Source organism: Colius striatus, chromosome 4 (assembly GCF_028858725.1).
Source record: "Colius striatus isolate bColStr4 chromosome 4, bColStr4.1.hap1, whole genome shotgun sequence".
In the NCBI taxonomy this organism is placed as follows: Eukaryota; Metazoa; Chordata; class Aves; order Coliiformes; family Coliidae; genus Colius; species Colius striatus.
This window is the reverse complement of record NC_084762.1, coordinates 32690172-32709813: the sequence shown is the minus strand read 5'-3', so window position 1 is coordinate 32709813 and position 19642 is coordinate 32690172. Positions and strand designations below refer to the sequence as shown.

Sequence of the window (19642 nt, the reverse complement as noted above, 5' to 3'; positions counted from 1 at the left end):
GGAATAAATCTGTGTTCCCAAAAATATTACATTCCATGGATAAAGCACAAGTCTATTATATAACCATGTGATACAGATACAGAAAATGAACTACCGTATTCAAAAACATAAAAGTAAAGATACTAAAACAGTCCATAGCTGTTAGAGCTGATGCTTTCAGAATACAGACCAACATTGTTACACTAAAAATGTTCAAAAATAAGGCCTCTGAAATAAATATTTCCATTCTTTAAAAAAAGATATAATAAAAATGTACATCACATGGTCAATGTAGGTATAAAAATCACTAAGTTAAACCATTCTGGATGATGTATCTGAAGTAAAATGGCCTAGGTTTTGCTTCTGCCGACGTCCTCTATTGTTTTTGGGGCATTTTCTGTTAAAAAAACAAAAAAGAGAAAGAAAAGGGAGGGATGATTTTATATATGCTGCATAAAATTAAGACTACCAATAACACATTGACTTCAGTTTCTGCACTGAACAATAGCAGGGAGTCTGGGAGCTGTGCTGACCAGGGGTGACACTCCTGCTGTTTGATACCAGACTGTCTGTGGGATCCCCAGATCACTCAGAAGGGAATTCTGCTTGAAATTGATAATGAAACCAGTAAGATGTTACATCCTTCAACCTTGACCCAGTAAAACACATACCATGGTGAATAACTGCAATGGCTTTATGCATTTCATACTTAAAATCCAGTGGGTGGCAAGACTGAATCAATCAGCCTTTTGAAGTGTTGCACCTCCAGGTGCCCCGCTGCTCATGGCAGACACTGAGACAGCCCACCCGAGACTGTCTGTGGGGTGACTCGGGTAATCCCTTTCTTGGTAAGGGACACACAGCTAAGGAAGGATTCAGGAAAGCTGGCAGTTGGGGCTGGGTCGGGATGTAGCCTGTCAGATGGCAGGCAGTGCATGCCAGAGGAGTCCTGCTGGGAGAGCCCGGCTCAGCAAGACAGACTGTCCCTGGGAGACTGTGGGCGTGGGGAAGGGTCATGGGGAGGCTGAAAGAGGAGGGCTGCTGAACCCCAGCCTTCCATGTCATCACTTTGGACAGTAGGGTGGTGGGTCAGAGTGTTGACTCCAATTGCATTACCGAAATAACTCTTTTACATCTGCAGGAGGTATTAGATACATGTACTTGCTACGCTGAATGTTACAAGAGAGATAGGAAAGACAGGGAATGAGGCCTACATTTGTTCACTCACAGAGATGTCACTCTGCTGAGTTTGGGAAGCCACACACTAATGCAGTAGCAGACAGTTTTATGGCCCAATGTAACTGGAGCTGAAAAAGTGAAGGATGAGTTGAGGAGAAAGAGCAAAGTATGGCATGAATACTCAAGTGTAGGACTTAAATGCTTCATGCACCTATAAAGTAACTATGTTATCTTTAATCTATCCCAGAGCCCTAAGTCCTTGTTGGATTCCCTGACAAGCAAACCACATCAATTCCCTGTCATCAAAAAGAATCCATGGCTCTCATTTTCTGTACAAGGCAAGTGTCTGAGGGTGATGGAGCACTGGAACAGGCTGTCCAGATGGGTTGTTTAGTCTCCTTCTCTGGAGACATTCAAACCCCACCTGGATGAGTTCCTGTGTGACCTACTCGAGGTGGCCCTGCTCTGACAGGGGGGTTGGACCAGATGATGTTTCAAGGTCCCTTCCAGACCTTGGGATTCTGTGATTCTGAGACAAATTCTAGACCTGAACTTTCTGCTTGTACATTTCTACATTTGTAGTGGTTCTGCCTGGGTCAGGTTTTCGTAGTGGGGGGAGCTACAGGGGTGGCTTCTTTAAACAAAGATCTGCCAGAAGCTTCCCCTGTAGCTGATAGGGCCAATGCCAGTAAGTTCTAAGATGGACCCGCAGCTGACCCAGGCCTGGCCAATTAGTGATGGAAGTAATGCCTCTGTGAATAACGTTTTTGAGAAGGGGAAGAAGTTGCTGCACAGTTACTGAACTGCTGCAGCAACAGGGAGTGAGAATGTGAGAACATCTCTGCAAACACCAAGGTCAGTGGAGAAGGAGAGGGAGGAGGGTGCTTAGGTCCTGGAAGAAAAGACTCTCCTGTGCATGCAGCCCATGGTGAGTCAGCTGTGCCCCTGCAGTCCATGGAGGCCGCTGGGGAGCAGAGATCACTCGCAGCCTGTGGAGGACCCCACACCAGAGCGGGTGGATGCCTGAAGGAGGCTGTGACTCCGTGGGAAGCCTACGCTGGAGCAAGTTCCTGGCAGGACTTAGGAGCCCATGGAGAAAGAGAGGCCCATGCCAGGTCAGGTTTGCAGTCAGGGCTTGTAATCCTGTAAGGGATACACACTGGAGCAGTTGGTACCTGAAGGACTGTTCTTCTGGTGGATGACCCATGTTGGGGTGTGAAGAGCTGCCCCCATGGGAGGGACCCCACACTGTAGCAGTGGGAAGTGTGATGAGGCCTTCCCCCGAGACGAATCAACAGCAAAGTCCATCTGTAACAAACTGACTGCCACCCCCATCCCATGTGGCCCTGGGGGAGAAGGAAGGAGAGTACTGGGAAGAGGGAGGGGTGGGGGGAAGTGCTTTAAAATTTGGTTTTATTTCTCATTTCCCTGCTCTGTTCTTATCATTCATTCATAAATCAAACTGTTTCTCCCCAAGTTGAGTCTGTTTTGCCCATGATGCTAAGTGCTGAATGATCTCCCTGTCCTTATCTTGACTCACAAACCTGTCATTATATTTCTTTCTCCCCTATCCAGTTTAGGAGAGGGAGTGATGGAGCAACTTGGTGGGCACCTGACACCCAGCCAGGGCTAAACTACCACAACATTTCATAAAACAGGTTCCCATGGAGAGTGCTTCATTATGAGACCAGCTGTACATTAATTTTCAGAAAGCATATATGATATGAGGGACACTTCTTTCTCTGTGTAACACCACTTGCAGTGCTACTGCAGGGAACAGCATCTTGTCAACCTCGCTGGTTTCACTGGGTGGGAGGAGGGAATCATAGCTTCAATAAGGTATCAGCAACGCTTGAATAACTCCAGTGAAGGTCTAACACAGCCCTGACCTTTTTGATGTGTTTCATGGCTGATGTGTTCTGCTGGGTATTTGGTTACTGGTGGTTTGTGAATTTGAACAAATGTGTGTTTTGCAACCTCCCCCAAAAATGGCGATAGGATGTTACATAATGCTTCTGCTTCAGTCATTAGATAAAAATGTCTAATTTTTTATGTGAGTATTTTAGGATATATGTTAAAGCATATTAAATTTGAGGGTTAAAATATTTAAGTACAGAAAAAAGAGATTCATGCACTGTGTAATTTTTTGCTGTTTTTATCTTTACCTACCTTGTTATGCACATAACAATTGCAACTATAATGGCAATCTGTACAGCTCCAATTATTGCTGCAATAAGGACATGCGTAAGCTTTTGCCTACTTGGGACAACATAAAGAATACTAAAGTCTGTCTTTTCACAGTGCTGTCCAGTGTATCCTGATTCACACCTGAAAAAGAAAAGGAATATTTCATGGAATCTGTAATTTGACAACAGCCCGGTCATTTTGCAGCTGAAAAAAAAAGTCCAAAGCTAATCCATCTGAGAAAGAGCTGGTAGGTAGGTGGTGGTTGGGTTAACGCTTGGGTAGGGGCATGGTTTGGATTTCCGTGGCAAGAGACAGAACAGATATGCTTTGCTTTCCTGGATAAGGTTACTAGCAGCCCACTTTGAAAACACCACCAGCATGGTGACGGCCCCGATTTGGAAAAGAAATATGTGTGGTCATTATTAAACTGAGCAATATTTAGGAAAGTAACTAGATGAAACAGACAGACAGGGCTAAATGAAACACAAAGAAGTAAGCTTGTGAAACAAAAAGTGAGCATGTTCACTCAGCTGCAATACCAATATGGGAGAGAAGTGACAAAGAGGAACAGAAGCCTTGAAAAACAAGGGGAAAAGAAAGATCTCTTTCACAGTTGCAGCCTACAGAAGTGAAGTCCTGCAAAACCTATTAGAAAAGGCCAGCACCTGTTCCTGCCCTGACACCAAACCAAAAACTTGACAGAATTGGGTTAGAAAACCCAATGGCCCACAACTGTTCAAGGTAGAATTCATGGAAGAATACATAAAAATTGGCCAGGAGTGGGGGAGAAATGACTGGAGACAGAGGAGAAGCAACTGCTCTAAACAGTACCTTGCCTGAGCAAAGCAGCAGTCAGCTCAATGAGCAACACGTCTGAGGCTGCTCCTGATCAGTGATTCCTGTTCAAGGCAAGTGGGATGGATGTGCCATTGGTGAAGGCAGCAGTGGAAACATGCTCTGCTGGAACTCATGTGGCAAGGGAAAAGAGGTGGGAGCATAACAAGGAAAGGCAAGAGCCATCCAAGACACTGAGCTGAAGTCTGCAGAATCAAAGGCCACCACTTGCACCCCTGAGCCAGTCCCTTGTACAGCTATCCCTTAAACTGACTGATGCGAATGCAACTGAATCATACAATTGACCTCCCGCTCTATAGCAGAAAGATGGAGAAGAAATACATGCAGGCAGAGAGGCAATCCTTTTGTGAACTGGATCAGATGAACCCAAATGACACATAAAATCAGTCTCATCCATCCAAAAGCTTTGTTCTAGGGTAGGAATTCTGTTTGGAGGAAAGAAATAATTACTCCACAGACATTCCCACAACTGCTAATGCAACTTCTAATCCCCCTTTGCATTCAAGGATAATAGTTGGGGTTTACACATTCATAATCTTGTGACTCAACTTTCTCCAGCCATGAGCTGCTGCGTAATGAGTTTTGGTTCAGGCATGAAGTGAGTTGAAGTAAAAGTAAAGCTTTTAAAGAAAAGCCCTCATGTACCGTAAGTAAGCTGAGTAATGGCTAGGAAGGGAATGAAATAAGTGTGCATTTGCATAGAAGAAGGAAGAGTACAGGGAACATTGATTATCATGCAAAAAGAAACAACAAGGAAGAGGACTTCTTGCTAGTGAAGAGGACTGAATTCTTACTGCTACTTTGCTTTTGTTTCCATTAAAGAAGGTAACAGCCAAAGTATGATCAAATGTTATAGCAGCTTTAAAGTAGAGGAGGCAAAACAAAGCAGAGGAGGCACAAGTAATTCAAAGATGTTCCCTCAGAAACCCTGGAGCGATAGGAAATTATTTCTGAAAAATATCAAGTGGAGATTCAGGAGTATTGAATTCCTGCAAAGGAGAAGTGCTCGTGTTAAAATCTATATTGGTGGTGAGATGAAGTACCAGGCGCTAGTTTAAGCTATCTTAAACTAGTACAACAGATTTTAAAGTGTTCTGCTGCATTAATATATAGCAAGATAATATAGCATTAATATAATAGCAAGATAAATAGAGGTCAGCATGGATTTATCTGAAAATATGCTGATCAGTGAATTGAGTTCACGTAAAGAAGTTTAGATTTCTTTGCAAAGAGCTGAAAGGAGGTTGTGCCTCCTTGATGCAGCCTGCTATAAGGACAGGGCAGAACTGCACTACACAAGGGGGCAGCAGGAGACAGAACAGATCCCACCTGTGGAAAGGCAGTTAAACCAAATACTATGCAACTGACAGCTACAAAACCTTCCTCCCACTTGCCTGCTGGCAGTCCTGGAGAGCTCAGCAAGGAGATCCATTGCCCCCAGAGAAAGTGGAAGTCAGAATTTGCTCTGCACAGGTGTTTTCTGCAGTTTTGTAGGTCATCTGATACCTCATATATGTTACTACCAGGAAATGAGGACCAGATTAAACAATGTATACTCTGGGTGTGAATGATGATGCAAAGCATTTGAAAATAACAACCTACCTCTAGCATTCATCATTATGCATTCCTTGCCAGAGGTATTTTTTGTTGCTGTTTGGTAGAAGTACATGGCTATTATGGCAGACTGCTGGCTGACACAAATAAATTGTTTCCTTAATAACTCTGCTCCAGTAGAAAATGTGTTGCATAAAGTACAAGACCATCAGTATTTAAATAGCCAAGAAAAATCCAAAGGATATTTGATACTTAGGCTAAGAACTGACAGTCAGAAATTGGTGACTGGAACCATGTGAGGTTTGCTGTGCTAAGTCCAATGCTGACATACTGTTCAGGCTGTTCAAATAAATAACTGCAAGTAGCAATCGTAAATGTAATTATAAAATAGAATTTAAAGAGATGATAGAACATTAGGTAAATTCATCAAAACATTGCCTGTGGGTAATAACTGAAGTATCAATAACATTTAAATGATTGAATTGCAATTGGATCTTAAATTAATAAATGTCTAAATGATTAACACTATCCAGGAAAAAAAATCTGAGAAATAAAAAAATCAGTTCATTTAGCTAGGAATTATTTCCTTGAAATAACAATAATTCCAATATTTTGAGGACAAATCCATCAGAAATTATATTAAACACACCTCTAGATCAACAGAATACTGTAATCAAATAGTGCTGCCTAATGCCCATCAAGATAACAACGGGGATGCACCTAGTTTCTCAAGAGAAGCAAAGACATCTTGAGCTCTCTTTGTTCTGGCCAAAGAAAAGAGAAAAATAAGTCCTACTGGAAAGGTGATAATAAACAAGAAAAGGTCTTGGATGAGAAAAGGAATACTGTAAGCTTTCAAATGCTTGAAGTTGACAACCACACTGGCTCTGCATTTTGGGTTTCCCACTCTCCAATTTATCTGGAAACCCTTAAATCTTGGCAGTGCAAAACCCCCTAAACAAACCTGATCGATAAAGATAAGGGAGAAAATGTGATGGCATCTAATGGATTTACAGGTTAAGTTTCTGAAGCAAAGAGTTATAGCATCTTCAGCCACATAAATCCGAAAGTACAAGCTCACAAGACAAAAGTTGAAACCTCCTAGTGAGCAGGGCACTGCATGTTATTATGAAGAATAACCTTTATATTTTAAAACTCACTTTTTAAATGAATTTTATTTTTTCAGGAAAAAAAAGATGTGGAATTTACATGGTGAAATGTAAGGGAAGAAATATCTGGGAGCTAATTAAATAAACTCAAACATTCAGATATCCTGGGAAACACTGAGTAGCTTAACACTGAAAGGACTGAGCTGCTTGAACATGCTGTAGATAAAAACTGTGAGCTAAAGAATAGTTTGAAATTTTATACTCTCTAGATGAAGCCTATTATTGTGAAAAAGGGCAATAAATGTTAAAAATAAGATACTGGTACTCTAGAGAGAGTTTATGACAGGAGCAATAAAATGTACAGATAGTGTTAAGAACAGACTGAGAGGTCAATGGGGAAAGCAGTGTCATACAGAGAAGCCCTGCAAGGCAAAGGCATTCTTTTTTGTGGGTTTTTTTTTCCTCTAGGTAGGACTTAGCAGTTGAAAATAAGAAGACAACACTGAGGCCATACTGCTCAGACAGATTTGGCTTCTAAACTACTTGAGTGACTGAGCCTCTCCTCTGAGCACTATCTCCCACACAACTGGAGTGGCTGGGTGCTGCCCACAGCACAGGGATACGGCTCCCCAGCCACTCACTGCTTACTCACGGACACATGCTGTCATCGTGTCTAGAGAGCATTTTGATTAAGCTTTACAGCAATTTTAAGCACATTTTGTAGGCATGCAGGACTTACCGGCAGGAAGCCTTCTGAGTGGAATAAATGAATTCACATTTTCCATGTATACAGTAGCCGTTGAAGCTTTCTGAACAAGGTATGTGGTTTCCAATGTAAATGTCTTCTCTTTGATCACTGGCATCTTGAAATGAAATATACATAAACAATTATAAATGGTTGTATGATGTTCATTAAAAAATCTCAACTGAGAATAGTGTAGCCTTAAAAACTTGTAGTGACTAGAGGAATATAGAATAATAAAGCTTAAGGGTGAAATTTCTGAGGCACCTTACAGAGATTTGCTAGAACGTACTGCACCGGAAAATGATCCTCAGAGACATCTAAATATGCTTCTTACATCAGGTTTCTCAAAAGGAGAAAAGGATTCATGACAGAAACAAGCCAATGGAGGAAGACCAGCAGAAGCTTTGTCAGTGGCATTGGGGCAAAGTGCTAATACATAGATACAGAGAGCTCTCTCCCATGTCTAAACAGAGGAAAAAAACCTGAAGGGTTAGAAAGAAGCTCAACCATATTTTTTGATTACTAAGAACAGATCTGCCTGGAACCAGTAGTTGTTTTAACTGACATCAAATACATTACAATAGTGAAATGCTTTTATGGAGAGGGAACTTCAAAATATTGAAATGAGTTTAAAATACCCATTCCTTTTGGAAGTGTACTGGGAAGTGGTTTTGTCTGGGATGGAGTTACCTGTACGGTGCTCTCTTTTAAATTTCTGGCTGAAATGATGCTGATAAGACACCAAAGTTTTGCCTGCTGCTGAGAGGTGCTTGCACAGCATCAAGGCTTTCTCTGCTGCTGCCCTCAGCAAGTAGGCTGGGAATGAGCAAGAGACTGAGAGGAGACATGGCCAGGACAGCTGACCTCAACTGACCAAAATGATATTCCCTACCACATGAAATTATGCTTAGCTGGAAAAAAGAATGGAGTTTTGGTCTTTCCAAGGTGGCAGCTGCTCACAGACTGGTTGAGCATCAGCCTGCTGGTAGGATGTTGTCAGTGACAAGTTTTTAATTGCTTGGGTATTTTCTCTCCTTTTCTCCCCTTCATTTCCCCTTAAACTGCCAGTATCTTGACCAATGAGTTTTCTCATGTTTCCTCTCCTCCATCTTCCTGGGGAGAGGGTGTGGAAGCAGCTGGTGGGCACTCAGTTCCTGGCCAGGTCAACCCAGCACAGGAAGGCAGCTCCTTCTACCCCAACATCTTTTGTCTTTCTATCACGTTACTAAAAGTATCTAAAGCTGTGTACATTTTCAATCATTGTTTTCCCCCCTTTTTTTTTCTGTAGAAAAGTCCTAAACACAGAAGTTGGTATTTCCTAATGAACTTCTCTGAAGTGCTGGGATCTAATAATGCAAGCATAACGGTGGAATTATGTTCTTTTCCATGGCAATAGACTGCCATGTCACAAATACAAGAGTATAATAAATTGCAAGTGCAAAACAAAAAGAAACCTCTTTTACAATTGCAGACATTTGAAATAACATCAGTGAGAAAGAGAATGTATTGGTAGGAGTAGGAAAAAAAAAAGCATGTTGATGTTTAAATTTTCCCTGAACACCTTCTGGAATGTTTTCTTATTTGTTCCAGAAGAAAAAAAAAAACCCAAGCTATTAGAGGTTTCAGATATAAGGAAGCTTTTGGCTCAGGCTATGCTTCAAAGTTACCTGGGAAAAACATTGCTGTATACTGGCAACATGTCCACCACTGATCTGATGGAACAGTCGTGGCATGCGTGAGAGGAGAAAAGCAGGCACGTGTCGTCCTGAAACTCTTGCCTCTCTCCTCCAAATAGTTAATTACTGTCATATCTGGTCCCAGTCAAAAGCTAGTAATAAGCTATATTTAGTTATATTAGTCTGTTTAGATAGTCTGGTTTTAATGTGTGTACTAAGACAGAATGTGAGGCCCAGTGAAAGATGCATCCCCTGAGAGGTGATCAGGTAGTTACAGCCACTCAAATCAGAGGCAAAACCTGTTTTTAGCAAAGAGATATTGTTCAAAGCAGGAAGTGATTCCTAGTGTAAAACAGACATTTCTCTACCTATTGATGGGAATCCATTTTTAATCTGAGAGGCCTGCCAGAGTGCCTCAGAGCTTTGAAATGAAAGACTTAATTGGCACAGGAGCCTTGAAAGAGTCACCAGATGCAAGAGTTCAGATACTTCACCAAAAGGTAGAGGCAGGCACAACAACTAAAACCCTGATGCTCATCTTGGTACAACAAACCAGCAAGGCAGATAAGTCTTGGAAGAGAGACCTTTCTGGTATAACTTTAGGTAGCCACTTGCACTGCAGAAGAAGCAGACTGTCATGACTATGGACCTTAAGACCAGCAGGTATTATACATTCAGACAATTGAGATCTACCCATAGGAATTTAAAGCAAAAGCAAATAGATAGAAGTGTGGACTCTTATTCTAGACGAAAAGTCATTCAAAGTAGTTCACTTCAGGCTCTCAATATCTAAAAAGACCTGTCTACTGCACAAAAAATATTCAAACCATTTCTTTGCACAAGGCAAACTACTTCCATGCACATCATTTGCCAGACTTGAAACTGCACAAGCTAGACAATGTTTTTTCCATTAACTAACTAGATTTCAAAGGCAATTTATATGCAACGAATATAGGCTGTATCTTCTTCTGACTAGGAACCAAAAGTGGTGTTTCATTACATCACATAATAAGATGCATATTTCATTTGGTGCCTTTTATGTCTTCATAATGTAAGCGAAAATTGACATTAAATCATTCCAACTGGTAGATCATATGGAGTGAAAATAAGAGAATTTGTGCAAAAAAGAAAAAATATATGGAGCTTTCTGGCACTGAACAGCTTTTCAAGGAGAATGCAATGAATGTTGAAAGCCATAGTCAGATGGCTTTACTCTGGGAGGCCATGGGACTGCAAAATAGGTATAATGACAGAAAAAAATAAAGACCAGAGCTAACAAAGAAGATACTAACACCTTGCAACAAAACCTGCATTAAGACCAGTGCTGAAAAGAAACAACAGTGAGTTATGGTCTTTAATAATACTGATAGACCTTGGGCTGCCTGGTTCCCTGAGTAGGAGGACCATGACTGTAGGAACAGGGACTTTCCAGTTGTGGACATTAAAAATGTAAGGGACCAGCAGCATCAGCTGACTGTTCACAAGGCCATGGGACCTGGAGTACTGAAGGAGCTGGGGGATGTTATGGCAGGATCCCTCTCTATCACCTACCAAAGGTCTGGGGAGGTCCCTGATGACTGGAAGCCACCCAAAGTTACTCCAATTTACAAAAAGTGTGTGAGGGAAGAGTCAGGAGACTATAGACCTTTAAGTCTAATCTCAGTTCCTGGGAGAAATTATGGAGATTATACTGGGTACCATTGAAAGGCATATAAAGAATAATGCAATCATCAGGAACAGTCAATATGGGATCTTAAAAGGAAAGTCCTGTTTAAGTGATTTGATATTCTTCTACGACAAGGTCACCTGTTGAGTGGAAGAAGGCAGGTGGATATCGTTTTTCTGGATTTTAGTAAAGCTTTTGATACTGTCCCTCACAGCATCCTTCTGGACAAGTTGTCCAACTCTGGGAAGAGTAGGTTAAAATGTGCTTTGTGAAGAACTGGCTGAAGGGCAGAGCTCAAAGGACTGTAGTGAATGGGGCTACCTCTGGCTGGCAACCGGTCACCAGCGTGTCCCTCAGGGCTCAGTTCCAGGGCCAGTTTCATTCAATACATTTATCAGTGATCAGGATGCAGGAGTTGAATGCACCACTCGCAAGTTTGCTGATGCCATCGAGCTGGGAGGTGCTCTTGACTCTCCTGAGGGAGAAGAGGCCTTGCAGAGGGATCTGGATAGATTGGAGCACTGGGCAGTGACTGATGGGATGAAATGCAAGATTCTGCACCTAGGATGGAGTAACACCAGGCAGAAGGATAAAGTGGGAGAGAAGTAGCTGGAGAGCAGCCCTGCAGAAATGGAAATGGAGGTGATGGTCGACAGCAGGCTCAGCATGAGCCGGCAAGCGTGTCTGTGCAGCAGAAGGGCAAACCCCATCCTGGGGCCATCAGACCCAGAGTAAACAGATGGGCAAGAGAGGTGACTATCCCACTGTATCAGCGTTGGTGCAGTCTCATCTTGAGTACTGTGTGCAGTTCTGGGCCCCAGAGTTCAAGAAGGGTGTGAAGGTCCTTGAATGCATCCAGAGGAGGGCAAAAAAGCTGGTTAAAGGGCTGTATGGAATGTCCTCTGAGGAGCGGCCAAGGGCCTTGGGCTTGTCTAGTTTGGAGGAAAAGAAGTTGAGGGGCCACCTCATTGCTCTCTAGAGCTTCCTGAAGTGGAGGAGGTGCTGATCTCTTCTCCCTTGTATTCAGTGACAAGACACATGGTAAAGGTTAAGAACTGTGCCAGGGGAGGTTTAGACTGGACATTAGGAAACATTTCTTTACTGAGAGGGTGGTCGTACACTGGAACAGACTTCCTAGAGAGGTGGTCAATGCCCCAAGCCTTTCAGTGTTCAACAGGCATTTGGATAATGCCTTTAACAATATGCTTTATTTTGGTCAGCCTTGAAGTGGTCAGGCAGTCAGACTAGATGATCATTGTAGGTCCCTTCCAACTGAAAATATTCTGTGCTATGCTGTTCTATTCAACAGTCCTATTATTTGTGAGAGGTGAGGAGGAAAGGTTAACTCCTATGTAGATCTGCTCCTCTCTAGTAACTTGAGAAAGACAGAGGTGTTTGGTCCTGGACAGCAACACTTTGAGGAAGAGCCATGACATGCAGAAACATATTCGTTCTGAGAATGCACCTAACATACACACAAGCTGCAACCACGACAAATAACTGACCAGAAAGTGAAACTTGGCCTTATTTAATTTATACTAAGGTTATTTAAGGTGAGGCAAGGTTCATACAGGTAAAATGCTTTCAGTCAATTTGATTTGGTGTATCAGTTTACTGAAAACATTCTAAAACACAGTAAAAATATAGAATCTGCCATTTTTTTTCCCAGAAGTTAACAGAAAAGATGGAGTCACAGGAGGCAGGCTTGTGCCATTTAATCAGGAATATCACAGCTTGGTGTCTTCCAGTAAAGTAATTTTCACAGCAATTGCAGGGAGTCTAATCCTGTGACCGCTGCATACGGAGGTGAGTAGCTGGTCACTCACAAATCACACACATCTCCTTCTTGCCAGCCTTGCAGCTTGCTGTAAGAAAGAAGCTGTTCGCAGGTCTGTCTTGGTTACAGACATCAAAGCTGTTAAGGCAGACAAGAAGGGACCTGCATGCTGCATTTTCTCGTCGTGTGAGACCATAACCAACCAGCGCAAAGGCAGCACAGTACCTTTCACCTCTGGTCGATATTGCATACCATCGTCTTTCTTCCCAATGGCGTTTGTGTCGTCTGTTTCTAGATGGTAAATAAATAAATGCATGGATTATTATTAGGAAAGGCTTATCTCCAGACCATTACAGGTATGTCAGTGAGAAGACAGAATATTACTCAAGGAACTATTTTAATTGCAGTAAAACCAGACACATTCCCACATTGTTATGCCCACACTTGGAGGGCTACCAAGATGATAAGGGACTGGAACATCCTTCTTGTGAGGAAAGACCTGGGGCTGTTCAGCCTGGAGAAGACTGAGCAGGGACCTCATAAACACTTTTAATTACCTAAAGGGTGGATGTCAGGAGGATGGGGCAAGACCTTTTTCTGTAGTGTCCAGTGACAGGACTAGCGGTAATGGACAAAAGCTGGAACACAAAACGTTCCACTTAAACACAATGAAAAACTTTCCTTAGCGGGAGCCCTGGCACAGGCTGCCTAGGGAGGGTGTAGAGTCTCCTCCTCTGGCGGTTTTCAAACCTGCCTGGACGCATTCCTGTGTGACCTGACTGAGATGGACCTGCTTTAGCAGGGGGTTGGTCCTTCCAAATCCTATCATTCTGTGATTCTGTGATTCTATACAACCAGGCTGATTGTGCACTTGGTCAGTAACAGTCAGTAACTCCAGTACCCAGACCAGCACATGACACAGCTCAAGCTGTAGGCTTCAAACTAAACATTTTTCTATGGTATGGGCTTAGGTTATTTTATTGACAAGTCTGTTTTGGTTTTGAAACTGTCGAAGTTAGAGATTGAGTTGTAACTGCAAAGAGACGATAGAAAGCTTTTATTTCCATTAGAAGGTCCCAACTACAAGAGCTCAAAATTGCAGAATTGTGCACATGATTAACTGCAAGGCAGAAGCAGAGGGATCATACCAGCACTGGAAAAGGAAATGGATAAATATCTGCGCAATCAGGGCCCGACTTGACTCACCTTGGAAGTACATTGTACAGCCCACAGCAGCAACAGGGAATATTTCCCACGTACACATTCCTTTTGCTCTTCTACTTCTTACCACCCTCTCATGTAAGACCCATTGGGCTACTGGTTAGATTTTCCTAAGAGTTCCTGTTGTCTTTCCAGGTAACAGCAGCCAAAGAAAGGTAAATACAGCAGATATGTATATAATGCAAACATATTTCTGCATAGGAAACTCTTAAAATACATGCAGAGAGTTCACTGATAATGGAATCAGTGACTTCTGATCAAAAGTGGAAAAAGGAAAGCTCTACCAAACCTACTTATGTCAGAATTTACATTTACTAGGAAAACAAAGCAAAGCCTACCTGAGCAGTGTCCAAGATGCCTGATGTCAATCTGCTCTTGCCTTAGACATGATGCTTCTCTAACAAAGCATGGATTGTTATAGGAACTTCCATCAGAAGCACATACAGGATTAAAACTGTATCCACTGCAGTCTATATTACACACACACCTGTTAATTGAAACATACAGCAAAACAAAATTAACATCCGGCAAACAAAAATTAAGGCATGTTGAGTCCTGAGTAAACACCGGCTAATACCAGGAGAGAAAAGAATGTTCCATGAGGATGCTTAAGAATTCGTTGATATCCCAGGCTTCCAAGCAGAATGTACAAAATTATGAATAGGTGCTTCAGTGTGATTTTTAATAATGTATTGTTGCTTCTTGTAGTTTTGCTATGGTATCAATCTCATTGATAAACATCTAAAAGCTAACACATTCCTAGGAAGATTTACTACATTAATATAACAGTTTGTAGTGTCTGTTTTCAAGCATGAACAAAACCAGATGAATATTCTCCTTCTTTTTTGTGGTGTCAGGATCCCTGAGGAGGAAACAAAAAGTTGCATTTCTGTTAAGCAGTAAAAGGAGGTTTTCTATTTCAGAGGCTGTGCAGAATCAGTATATTTGGTTAACCGTGTCTTTTCAGCAAGACATTCATTCATACCTTTGAAAGTTAACAGTGAGTTTATAATGTCATATTTAAAACAGTATTATGTGATCTGAATTATTTCATATTGCATCCAATCAACACTTTGGTTACTTCAGAAACAGCATTTTCCATTTAATTTGCAACTAGCAACTGTAAAATTCAATTGGGAAAAATGAAGATCTAGCACTCAGCTGGTTCCTAACCACACAAATGTCGGACAGCCAAAGACACAGACAGGGCTATGACTGACCTGAAGTTTAACATGTGTGAGTGCTACAGCTTTACAGTTTTCCAAGACCCAATTCCTTTGTATTTTAAACAATATTATACTTTTTAATGGAAATTTTATTTTTTTAATGAAAATCTTGGTGTGTTTCACTTTGCTCTTCAAGTTCCACTCCACCTCTGGACTAGGAAAAGTAAGGAGTGTGGCTGCAGAATGGGAGACAGGTGGCCACTCAGTTCAGCTCTCAATCCACCTCCTGATACTGCATCATCTGAGGAGGTGGCAGTGGACACACAGTTCTCTCATCTTGATTCACTCTTGCAAAACACAGTGTGGCTAAAAAAAAACAAGCTACCAACTTGCCAGGTATTTTATGTTCTTTTTAGTTGTTCCAGACACAAGTAAACGATTAAATGGATGTATGTGTGCCTTGAGTCAGTAAATAAATCTCACAGCAGAACCTGGTTCAGCAGAAACACTGAAGGTGGCCAACATACCTTCCTTTTTCCCTCATTCTCCATAAGCACCTTTTGTTGCCTAAATTTAATAATGCTAACTTTGCCAGTACTACTTCATGCCTATGAACCTCAGATTCCTGCAACATCTCTAGTGCAAACAAGTTTCTAAGTGCACCTACTGACACTGAAAAACTGCCCTAGCAATGAGTCTCTACACATCTTAGGGATTCACCTCAAAGTACTCATGAAGCTGTTAAATATTAATATGATTAATATACGGCAATTTTTCTTACTATAAATGGTAATGGCTGTGAACTTTATACCCAGGAAAGGAAGTACTACTTTGTTTACAATCTCCCACATGATTTTAAGCCTAATAAGCCTAATGAAGGGTTTATTAGGATTTACTATATGCAAATAAAAGGCTCATGGCTCAACAGTTGTGCACATTTATTGACACAAATGAGCAAAGAGCAAGACCTAATTTGTATGATACTGGTGGCGTGCTTAAAGATCCGTTTACTCAGCCTTAGCACTCAGGAAGCACTACCACCTGTGTGCACCCATCCTTGTCACATTTCAGCACATTTATTTACGTTTCTCCAGACCAATTCCATGTGTATTTCTTTGTACATCCCCTTTAAATCTGCCAATAGTCACCATCCAAGGTCCTAGCATCATTATCACTGTTGGGCTTTGTAATTCCAGGTGAACAAATAAGGAGAGTATTGAAAACAATTGTTTCTTTTTCATGGTGACATTACAAGCCACAGTTGAAACTGCTTGGAAGCTACTCAGATTTTCATGATTCTCTGAGTTCATATTTAACATCTAATGTTAAATGCCTACTTTCGTAACATTGACAAATGCTTGTTTTGGGTTTAACTGTGAATTCCTGACTCTGTTTTTCGGATAAACACTCTCAATCTTACCTCTAACCATCTTTTCCATGTCCAAACATTTATTTTTATCATTTCCAATTTATATGTAAAACCAGGAAAATTTAAGCAAAACTACAAGAGGAGAGCTTGCCACACATCCGTAAGTGCTGGGGTAGCATAAAGAGCTGAAGCTTCACTGACCAGCTGCAACAGGCTTGCAGCTGCTTTGTGTCACTGGAGTAGGACAGAGCTGATGATTGCCAGGGGTGGGAACAGGTGAAGTGCCAGCCTGCTGCCAGTCTGGACACTGGGATTTGCCGGAGGCTTGCAAGCACACCAAATCCCCGTTGGCACCCCACTGGCACAACAGACCCTGACCAGCTGGCAGATATACATGCTTTCCGCCCACAGGCATGAATGAGGGCTGCAGGCACACCAAATCCCCAGCGAGGCCCTCACTGCCTGGCCAGACCCAGCCAGACGGCGGTCCTGCCTGCCTGTCCCCACTGGGAGATAGATGCAGTAGGCAGTCACAGTGGTTCCTACCCCGCTGTTGCCAGCTACTGCTGGCCACAGTGCCTGGCAAAACTGACTGGCACCTTGTTGTTTGTGGCCCTTGTGTCCTGGATCAGCCCCCTCTTCCTGAATCCACATCATCCTCCTTCCAGGTACCCTTTTTCTGTCCCAGGGCACTGCCTTTCACGACACTTCTTCCCTCCAGAGCCCAGGCCCTCGGTTTCTTGGTCAAAGCAGTCTGTCTGCAGAAGTGCAACACATAATGAGCTTCCCATCTGCTAACTCTGTGCTTCATGCCTCCTTATTAACTGGAGGATTCAGGATGTGACACTTTTGTTTAACTCGGGCATTGCCCAAAATTTACAACCTGACCATGCTGTTTGTAGCTCAAGAGTTCAAAAGTTCAGTTTCAGACTTTCACCCTCCCCCATGCGACTTGATGCCTCTGTCTGCTTCTATGCCCATGACCATGAAGCCAAATGGTACATCTGGCCTTCACCTGGCCATTTAGTTACCAGTGCAGATGCTTCAATAGATGTGTCTGACATGTAAAAGCAGGTGGCTTAAATGTACCGAGGGGGATAATGAATAGTTGAACTGGACTGAGGTACTTAAAAAATGTAATCTACTTAAACTAAAATTTAAACTCCATCATTCCAACACAAAAGCCTGAAGAGCCTTTCAGAGGGCTGAAAGGGATTGAGTTTAAGTGAAGACCTGACTGGGGTGTGACATTCTGAAGGGTACAAGGCCTCTGTGGATGCAGCAGAGAGGGAGCCAGGAGCACATGTTAGAAACCTGTCCCTGCCAGAGAGTCCGCATGGGGTGCAGTGAAGTTGTCCTTGCTCGTAACCACTTGGCATTAGACTCAAGATACAGACAGCCCTGTGGGAAGCACCAAATTGTGAGATGGGAGCAGGGAAATGTGGGGAGTGTTGCTCCTGACAGAAAACATGAAAGTTGGTTTTAACTGCTCACTGTTTGTGAATAAGCTAAAACTGTGGGAGAGCAAGTTGCTGCTCTGATGCTGCATGTGAAACTGGCATCTGAGTCCCTGCAAGAGAACAGGACCACTACTACAGACTGAAACAACAAAAAAAAAGCAGCTCAGGAAATATTTGTAAGAATGCCAAAAGAACTTGCTATGGAAATACTAAAAAAATGTTACACTGAAGTCAGAGAGCTACAGAGGGCAGACAATAGCTTGATACTGAGGAAATGATAGAAAATTCAACCTCCTGAGGGGAATCAACTCCTCCCACCAGCCAGTTTTAGCCCAAAAGTCAGGCAAAAGTCAAAGCCCAAGGCTACCAAGCACTGCCCTAGAGGGCTGAACTGCCCCACAGACTATACACATACCACACAAAGAATGGGACAAAATGCAGCAATGTTAATGAGCTAAAAGTGAGGCCTCAAAGGGCAGAAATCTTGTCAGAGGCTTTTGCAGGCAGCAGAACCTGTGTGAGATAACATGGACTGTGAGTTTTATTTTTCTTCACAGACGAAGACTGAAACTGGACACAGAACTGAAGTCCCATATTGTAACCTGTTCCATGAAAAGTCTCTCTTATGCTGGTGAGTGAGCAGAGGACAACACAGAGAGGTGCTCAAGAAGGGAGAGCACGAAAAACTTGAGAGTATCTTTCTCCTACCTCTCATTTATTTATTCCTGCTATTTGGAATAACTTCCAGGAACAATTGCCTGAAGTCCAGCAGTGCTGCAAGCAGAAATTGTTGCGTGAAGTTGATCTTAAGCTGCTAAAAGTGAGGATAACCATGGTAAAAACTGCATAAAAAACCCCATTGAACAAAATCCTACAATAAAAGGCTTCCCTATTCCCCAGTTGCTTTTTCAAAATGCCAGTCTTCCCTCAGGCTTGCCAAAGCCGTGTCACATTAAGTAAATCAATCATCATATCCCAACACAAGTCAAGACTATAGCAAAATCTCAGCCCTACTGCTGACACTGGGTGTTTTGCCATTGTCACTCCACAGCTTGAGCCCCACTGCTGCTCTGCTCTCAGATTTTGTATGTGTTTGACAAACATGATACTGCTTGGTGCCCCAGGAAAACAATGAAAAAACTACCAGGTGGCATCTTCAGCCTGATACGTGGATGTTCAGCACAGCCTTCAGAAGAAAGGAGTCACTTAAGAAAAAGTCACTTAAGAAAATTATGTACTAAGGACGTCTGGAAAGTGCTTGATACTTCATACCAGAAGAAAGTCAATGAGTGCTTTGAGTTTTTGCTGTAACAGCTTGTGGTAAAAATCACACTGGAATAAAAGGGGTCTGAGCACTACAAGAGTCTTCTTCACAATAACCTTACTATTGGTTTTAACAAAAACGACTGAAACAAGTAGTTGATTCTCCAACTTGACGTCTTGCTGGAGACTGTTGCTGCTCAGTGTCCTCAACAGATCTTTTCTCTCACTTAGCTCTGAAAAGTCAACAGGATATATTCAGGTGTTTTCCCAATGTTCTATGGTATGCAGAAAAAAACCCTTAATTTTGTCACCCATCAACAAAGAGCTGATATCTTAAGAAAAAAGGCACCAGCTTGCTGTGATAACGTGCTTTTAGAAGCTGCATGTGTATCATTCATTAACACCCCTAGTTAAACAGAAAAGCATCTGAATTTCA

At 42.3% G+C, this 19642-nt stretch overlaps 1 protein-coding gene across 1 annotated transcript in view; it reads right to left on the bottom strand.

The window, feature by feature from the left end:
- Nucleotides 1-291: 291 nt before the first annotated feature.
- Nucleotides 292-19642, bottom strand: part of TMEFF1 (transmembrane protein with EGF like and two follistatin like domains 1) — a 121221-nt gene continuing 101870 nt past the window's right edge. The window contains exons 6-10 of the mRNA XM_061995543.1: nucleotides 14287-14435; nucleotides 12953-13018; nucleotides 7603-7726; nucleotides 3328-3486; nucleotides 292-376 (exon numbers count right to left, since the gene is read on the bottom strand). Coding sequence (XP_061851527.1) covers nucleotides 292-376; nucleotides 3328-3486; nucleotides 7603-7726; nucleotides 12953-13018; nucleotides 14287-14435 — 583 coding nt within the window. The remainder of the gene's footprint in view (nucleotides 377-3327; nucleotides 3487-7602; nucleotides 7727-12952; nucleotides 13019-14286; nucleotides 14436-19642) is intronic.